Below are 8960 nucleotides of genomic sequence, written 5' to 3' on the forward strand. Positions count from 1 at the left end.
AATAGTACTTGTAGTAACAGTACTAGTGGTGATGGTCTCAGAATTTGTAGTCTGAGTAGTAGATAAGGAAGGACGCAGAGAACTCGTGGAGAAAACGCTTGTCGAAGGTGTAGTAGAAACTACAGCGCCACTGTGAATCCAGGTAACCTCAGTTAACTTTTCCAGGCTGATTATCTTGTCAGTCAATTGAATAGTTAGTGTCTGCCAGAAAAGAAGAGATAAAGTTGGTATTTTACAATATCTTAAAGATCACATTTACCTCACACTTAACAAAAAATGATGTATTCATTCTTTTCCCAGAGAGCAATAGAAGGATAGAAAGACTCCCTCTCCAGTCACACTGGTTCCAGACTGAAAATCGTGGGGAGACGCGCTGTGTGCATAATCCTTGTGTTGCAAATGTTTCCTCGTACTTCATTTAGTCAGAACCACACTGCTCGCAACTATTTGCAGCTTTGATTAAAACCAATGCTCATAAAAATCTCTTTGCTCTGCCACTAGATTGTAACCTCCCTGAGAGCATCCTGGTTTTATGTTTTCACCATCCCTGACACTTAGTAAGTATAACACCTGGCAATAGTAGTATAGTGCAAACCCTGATTTTGATTTTGATTTTGATCTTTTTGTAAAGCAAGTACCTGACTTAAGCTTTAACTGCCAGAGGTGTCCATTTCAAAGAGGCATCCAATTCAAGCCCATGGAGGTGCCTCTGCTTCCGTGATCTTAGTTGATTTCAACAGCTGACCATTTGGGCTTTTTGTTTGTTTTCTCTTCCCCTGCTTTAATTTCCCACTCTTACGTTTTAAATTCACCAATAAAGAGTGAGCCCTGGAAACCCTCAGCCTCCACCCTTGAGCCCAATAAAAGCAGAAGCCCCAGGCCCATCTCATGCTTGAGCTAGTTTTTCGGGGTTCTCTCTCTCTCTCTCTCTCTCTCTCTCTCTCTCCGCCCCCCCGCCGCTCCCCGATGACCTTATTGTGTAGTCCCATCAGTACTGTGTAATTTCCAGATCTTGTAAGATATAAATCTGTATCTCTTTTCAAATTTTCCTGATGGGTATTGTTGAAGGGCATCTTGCAATCACCATGAGAACCACGAGAGCTGGTCTGCCACAGTCTTGGTTATTAATAGGCTAAGACCAGCACAAAACAAAGATGTATCTGATATGCTACAAAGTTTTCCAACAAGGTATTCAAAGATTTTCCACATCAGTCTTAACTGTCAGTAATTACTTGCAAAGGGTGGTTTTGAATGCAATAGTTCAGGAAAAAAAAAAATCTGAAATAGACAACTAAAAGAGACTAGAGAGAGAGAATCTAATTGAGTGTTCAAGAGGGTCATTTTCCAAAATTCAAATACCAGCAGGACACTCTTTTCACCTTTTAGAGAACAGCAACTATACTTTTCCATTGTGACTTTTCTAAACCACCCGCAATGGGTTACTGGATCCATATTTGTGATAGATCTAGTGTTCCAAAGCGGGATGCCCTTCCCTCTGTGGTTGCTCTTGGTAACTCTACTGGTAATTTGCCTTCCAATTAGTTGGTTCTGGCAACTAAAGCAAACTCTACTGAAGGGTCTAGTGGGGCCTGCTACTTATGTCCCTCTGTTTTGTTAACCAAATTATTTTACCTCACATCATGGGTGGGGCGCATTGATTTTGATGAGGACCACAGTTTACTGCCATTTTTCACCAACCTGTAAGATCTATCTATTTGACCAGGGATATAAGCAATTTCAGGAAGGAGGGCAAAACTTCCAACAATGGTTTTATGGGATCCCTCTTTCCTTGTTTGAGGCTCTGCTGCAGGTGTAAATAAGTTTTCTTATGCTAGGCTGGGAGACCAACCTTAACACAGCACATGAAAAGGTCTTCATCAGACCACTGATCATTGATTGCAGTGTGCATTTTACAATATGATTCATCACTCGTGACTTTTCAGGAACATATCTATTGTGCATATCTATAACCTTTCAAATATAAGTAAATATAACAATGATAATAGTGGTGATAACTTTCCCAAATAATAAAATTAACTTATGATACAATAACATTCCTTTGAGACATACCTGATTGTAGGGGTCACTCTTGAAATTCATCTCCATGAATTGCTGGTTGTCATAGGTGACAGTGACTTGTGTCACATAAGTAGAGCTTGTCCCCCAGATTCTAATATATCCAACTTTCAGGGGATTCAAGTCATTCAAATACTTATTGTATATGGTCTGAATGTACAATGCATTCTGTAAAAGATGTATAAAGAGAAAATATACATAAGGATGGGCTACATTCCACATTGAAACGTTATAAAACCTCAAACTACTACTGTTGTACTGGTTCACTGTTTTATTCTTATACATTTCATGAACATGTGCTTTCTGAGAATCTGCTACAAGAAATTTGATGATGCTAAATATTGATGGTAGTTATCATACCGGATAGTGCAGCTCTAAAATATTCTCTCAATCTTGGGCACCATGTTTTAAGAGAAATCTACACTAATTGTAGTCCAAACAGAATAATCATACCCGGAAATCAGTTTAAGCACAAAACAGAGGAAGTGTGAGGTTAGCTTGAGGGTATATAATTTCAAGAAGAGAAGACAGAAGAGATATATGATAGACATCTTCAAATACTTGAAGCACTGTTATGTATAAAAGACAAATAGATTTGTGTTATACTATTCCTTAGTTCAAATCAATGGAAAAAATTATAGAGAAGCAGATTCAAGGTTTGACATAGAATGAGCCTTCCACTCTAATTCAAATTATATAGGTTATCCGTGGAATCACTAAACATGCACAGTGGATTGACTGCGTCACTGTCTCTAGGTATTCACTCCTCCATATCCATACCCCTTTCCCTGTAATTTTGCAATGCTTTCCCTCTCTGGATGGGCATTCTATCTCACTTTTGTGTCAGGACTTGGCCATGTGACTTTGCGTTGCTAATGGGATATTAGTCAACTTGATGCAAATGGAGATTTTAAAAAGTGCTCAGTTATTTCCACCTTTATTTTTCTCCACTTCCATAATCATGAAAAGATCATGCTCAGACCTATCCATAAGGCTGTCTAAGGTCATCTAACAGCCAGCTGACCTCCCAGATATGTGAGTGAGTATGGTCAGGATCACCCAAGCAGCCTAAGAGACCCATGCCTGATTGCAGATGCATGAGAGCCAGCCAAGATCAGCCAAGTCCAGCCCATATCGCCTGAACACTGCAAACTCATGAGCTAAATAAGTATTTTTTCTTACGTGCTGCTAAAGTTTTGAGGTTGTTTGTTATGTAGCACTGTTGTGCAACAGATAGCTGATCTAGCACTTACCTTTCAAAATTTTATCATCCAAAAAATGCTGTCTCATTACCAGAATGTTATACATTTAAGGACTCATTTTCCCCCCAGCATACATGAATCACAAGTTTCTTCTTGTAGAGTTATGGTATACAAGGTAATTGTCAAAATAAGGACTGTTTCTTATTTATTTTAATTAAGATGTGGGATATTACATTGATACAATTAACTGATAATGTTTAATCTGCAGCTTACTCGAAAAAGATTTATAAAATTAAAAAAACAAAAGTCATACCTGAGCTGCTGTAAACTTTGCCAAGAAATAGATGCCATTTTCATAGGTATCTGCAAGCCAAAAAAAAGAAAGAAAGAAAGAAAGAAAGAAAGAAAGAAAGAAAGAAAGAAAGAAAGAAAGAAAGAAAGAAAGAAAGAAAGAAAGAAACAAACAAACAAACAAACAAACAATAAGCAACCACTCATTACTTCAACTGTAGCAGATAATCTTCATAGAGTCAGAAAATGTCTCAATGGGATCACAATTAGTGATCGGGATAATTATGACTTCTCCAGGGAGCATGACAGAGAGCAGCTGAGGGAGTACTTTGTCCCAGGTTAGTGTAGAGATGTGCACATGGAGAAGGGTGTTTAGAGGTGCAAGACCAGAGGACCTGGGTTGGACTGAGGTCTTCTACCGCAGGAGAAGACGTGTGGAGGCTACTGATAGTTTTTTTCTTGCCCTGTGCCAACACAGCAAGCGCACAGCCATGAGAGTTCAGATAGCTATGATGCTAAAGGCTCAAAGCAGAGGAGTGTGGTCAGGATTCAGACTCTCAAGTCAGATTGACATGGATTCAAATCTCCGCTCTTGTACTCAGTAGCTGTGCAAACTCAGGCAAGTTACTTAATATTATGTTCTAAGTCTGTTTGGTGAAGAGGGACAAAGTACTTCTCTATGGAAGTTAAAAAGTGAAAAAAATTTAAAACTTTCAGGGACCATTGATTTTTTAACCTTGAGACTGAAATACATTTGTTGTAGAAGCCTAAAGTTTTGTAGAAAATTCATTTTTTCTCATAGATTTTTGAAATATATTGCTCTTAAGGGGCTGATTTTGCGTATCAACTGTGCGTTATTAACCCACTATGACATCCCATCAATCATCTAGTCCTAATTAGCTCAAGCTGTATAAAAGGACTCTAGATGCCCATAAAACACTGGTTCTCAACCGGCAGTGATTTTTCTGGTGGAACATTTGGCAATCTCTAGAGACACATGTGGTTGTTATATCTTGGGGTTGGGGGAAGTGCTTTTGGCATCTAATGGGTAGAGGGTGGGGGTGATACGAAACATCTTATCATTAACAGCCCAGTTACCACTGCAACAAGGAATGATCTAGCTCAATATGTCAAAACTACCAAGGTTGAGGAAACCTGTTTTAAAAAAGGCATTTTCTTGAAAAAGAGAAAGAAAGTTGGAAGACTCTTACTTCTTGATTTCGAAACCTATGTCAAAGCAACTGTAATCAAGAGAGGTGGTAGTGGCATAAGAATGAATGATTATTTAAAATATGAAGATATATATTTTCATATGAGAAGGTTTTTTTCTGTGTTCTCAGTTAACACTTTCACATTTAAAGTAAATTGATGTTCAACAAGGGTGCCAAAACAATTCAATGGTGAAAGATTAATCTTTTCACAAAATGTACTGGTATTACTGGATATCCATATGCAAAAGAATAAAGTTGGATCTCACGCCATATTCAAAAATTCACTCAAAATTGCTCAAAGACCTAAATATAAGAGCTTAAACTATGAAAATTTAGGATAAAAAAAAAACAGGGTAAATCTTTGTGACCTTAGATCTGGCAACTTTTTTTTAGTATAATATAAAAAGAACAAGCAAAAAAATAAATAAATTTGACTTCATCGAAATGAAGAACTTTGGGGCTTCAAATGGATACTATTGATAACAAAGAAAACATACTGAATGGGAGAAAATTTTGTAAATCATATATCCGATAAAGAACATATCTAGATTATTTAAAGAACACTTACATTTCAGTATCAAAAAGACCCTCTAGTTTAAAAATTGACACAGGATATGAATACATATTTCCCCAAAGAAGATATACAAGTGGCCAGCAAGTACACGAAAAGATGCTCAATGGCATTAGTTATCAGGGAAATGCAAATCAATTGAAACCGCAGTGAGATATTACTTCACACCCACTAGGAAGACTATATTCGAAAAGACAGATAATAACGAGGTGAAATGTAAAATGGTGTAGCCTCTTTGTGAAAGAATCTGGAAGTTCCCCAAAACATTAAACATGGTTGTCATATAACCCAGAAATTCTACTCCTAGGTATGTACCCAAGAGAATTGAAAAAATATTTCTATACAAAAACTTGTACAGAGATGTTCATGTTAGTGAACAAATAGAAACAACCCAAACATCTATCAACTGATGAATGGATATGTGAAATGTGGTATACACATACAATGGAATATTATTCAGCCATAAAAAATAAAAAATGAAGTACAAATCTATGCTACAATATGGTGGAACCTGGAATACATTATGCTAAGTGAAAGAAGCCAGTCAGAACAGATCACATTTATTTTATTTATGTGACTCTACATGATTCCCTTTATATGAAATGTTCATTATATAGAGATATGCAGCAACAGAAAGTAGATTAGGGAATGCCTAGGGCTGTGTTTCCTAGGGCTAGAGAGAATGGTGGGTGTTGGGGAGGAGGGGGAGGAGATATCTAAGAAGGTACAGGACTTATTTTAGGGAAGAAGAAATTGTTCTAAAATGGACTGTGTCATGGTTACACCACTGAAATCAGTGAATTGTATCTCTAAGTGAGTGAATTACATGGTGTGTGAATTACATCTTAATAAAGCTATTACAAAAAAAGTTAAAGTCAAGCCCAAGAAGTAAAGGAAAAACAGAAGGCATTTCTTTCTCATAAAAATGTACTTTCCAAAAACAATTTCTACCGATTAATCTTTAAATCCAACGTACGACTTCTGTTTGTCGTAATCCGCCAAGGTCTACCAGCCCACTCCTCACCAGCCTTTCAATCATCACATTTCCAGAATCTGTGCTGTCACGGGAGAGCCCACGGACAGCTCGGACTCTCGTTATCTCTCACCGTTCTCTAAACTGGCTTTATCGCCCATGTTCCATGCCATTATGATGGAATTACTTCCTGCCTAATCACCCCAGTATATATGTGGCATGACCTGACAGTGCAAATAGTCTGCAGTCACCTTGGCAAGAGTGTCACTGAAGTGATAATAGTATTCACTACCTCGTCATGGCCACTAACTCCTTTTGCTATAATTTCTTGTTCACCAAACAAATCCCTGATTGAAATTTCATCTTTTACACAGATTTAATTGAAGGAAAATATGTACTTCCCAATAGATAGGAACATTCTAGCCCATTAGTCAAAAATAGTTCTTAAATTTAAAAATTGGTATTGTGGCATATTATTCTCTTACTAGGTTGAAGTCCTGCTACTTCCTTAAACCTGGTTCAGGTGACTGTTAATTCCCTTTCTCTGGCTTTTGGACTTCCTGTTGTCATGTTCACCACACTGATGTAAACGTAAAACATCTTAAAGGCTTATAATGGAGTTTTATTTATCTTGCACATTAAGCATACATTTTATTAAGTATCCATGTGCCAGAAATTCTCTCTATATATTAAATCATGTTATCTGCCTCTGTAATGAAGCCTCCATGTGCCTTATAAAAACATTCCATGATCCTATTGTGGCTGTGGCTATACAACTATATACATTGTCAAAACTTATGGAACTGTGTATTTTAAATGGATATGTTTTATTTATGTAACTATAACTCTATAAAGTTGATTAAAAATAATTTTCCTTCTAGGAATTTACCATATGGAAACAATCTGAAATACGAACAAAGGTTAATAATCAAGGCTGTTATTTATAACAATGAAAACTGAAAATGTCCTCTACCCTGGATAGAGAGTAATTACAGAAAGTTAGATAAATTATATCATATTCTCTCAGTGGAATGTGGGAACCATAATGGTGTTTACAAGGAGCATATAATAACATCTAGACATATTTCTGTCATATGTTAAATGCAAAGAAACAGGATTCATAAATTAAATAGGCAGCATGTTTTCAGCAATATAAAAAATTTAAAAATTTTCTTAATATGAAAACAGAAGGCAATATAGCAAAAAATATTAAAAGTGATTATGTTTTTTTTCTAATTTTCTATCTTTAAAATGCTTTTCTTTAATGAAAATGTTACCCTTGTAATAATGAAAACTTAAAGGAGGAAATCTTTAGAAAGATTGCTAGCGAAAAATAAGCTATAATTTTGGGAACTGTGACATGTTATAAGCTTGGAATGTTCTGGTCTACAGTAATAAATATTGGAAAATGGCATTGGTTGATAACAGTGTGTCAGTGTTTCTATAGAAACACCTGAGGAAGAGGTTGTTTTGAGTATAGTGACAAATACCGATTATGTAAGGTAGAACTATCATGTCCCTAGATTGGGGAAAGAAAGCATGAAGAATGATATTTCATTGACAGAGTTATCCTTTTGACAATACTTAATTCCCTGTTTCTGATACACTAAGACATTTTCAAAGCTCTAATTCGTCTCTTGAGTGGATCTTACTTTGGAGGAAAACGATGCCTGGTTATCGACGGCCGGCCCAAATAACTTAGCCAGGTTTGTAAACCACTGAGGACGAACTGTCAGCCCGATGTTTGCATCCATACCCTCTTATCGGAGCGAGACAGCTATACAGAGTTCGCCTCTGGCTGAATCCACAGCATCAATTTGCTGGACCTATGAACCCGGGGACCACAAACTCTTCCAAAATAACTAGAGTGTACTATAAATGAGCAGGCAAAAGCCGTAAAAATTGTCCCGACACCTTTCTTTTGTTAACAGTAGCAGAAAATTAAGATAAGTGTTCAGTTTATGTCAATTATGTCCTGAGCTCCTAGGGTGTGGCTTTTCTGAATGCTATATTGAGACTATGGAAAGTTCACGCTCACCAATGCTTTGTCCGTCGTCCCAGAACATTTGACCTTCAGCTGTGCCACTGTCATCCAAAGCAACAGTCAATCCCATAAACTTTTGTCGACTATGAAAAAAAAAAAAGTTATTTTTCTCTAGATCATAGGTTATAAGAACGAAGGATAGCTTCTGTTGAAAATATTATTCATCCAAACAAAAAAAGGTAATGGATTAAAAATGCACATAAAAAAAAAAGCTAATGGAAAACACATTTAAAATTTAATGAAACATTTGGTAAAACTTCAACTTTCAAAATCAAATACACATACTTTACTTATATACATATTATAAGTAATATAAGAAGCTACTTCCTCTTTAAGGAAAAGACCCTCCCCCCGCAAAAAAAAAAAGCATTAAAAAAGCACCCTTCAGTAGCTTCCAGATTGCTACAGAATAAAATGCAACATACTTATCCCAGCATTCAAAACTCTCCATGACCTGACCCTAATCTGCTTGAATTTTATTTATTTTTATCCCTCTCACTTCTCTATGCTCCGGTTAAACTGAATGGTTTTCTATTCCTCAAAGCCGACTCAACTTTTCATCTTTAGTTCTTTCACCCTCCGAGAATATCTC

The 8960-nt window shown here is 36.6% G+C and overlaps 1 protein-coding gene across 1 annotated transcript in view; it reads right to left on the minus strand.

Annotated features, from left to right (window-relative positions):
- Window positions 1-8960, minus strand: part of LOC102878555 (probable maltase-glucoamylase 2) — a 70312-nt gene that overhangs the window by 3002 nt on the left and 58350 nt on the right. The window contains exons 44-47 of the mRNA XM_025045843.1: window positions 8363-8451; window positions 3592-3641; window positions 2071-2244; window positions 3-201 (exon numbers count right to left, since the gene is read on the minus strand). Coding sequence (XP_024901611.1) covers window positions 3-201; window positions 2071-2244; window positions 3592-3641; window positions 8363-8451 — 512 coding nt within the window. The remainder of the gene's footprint in view (window positions 1-2; window positions 202-2070; window positions 2245-3591; window positions 3642-8362; window positions 8452-8960) is intronic.

This window comes from Pteropus alecto, unplaced genomic scaffold, assembly GCF_000325575.1.
Source record: "Pteropus alecto unplaced genomic scaffold, ASM32557v1 scaffold22, whole genome shotgun sequence".
In the NCBI taxonomy this organism is placed as follows: Eukaryota; Metazoa; Chordata; class Mammalia; order Chiroptera; family Pteropodidae; genus Pteropus; species Pteropus alecto.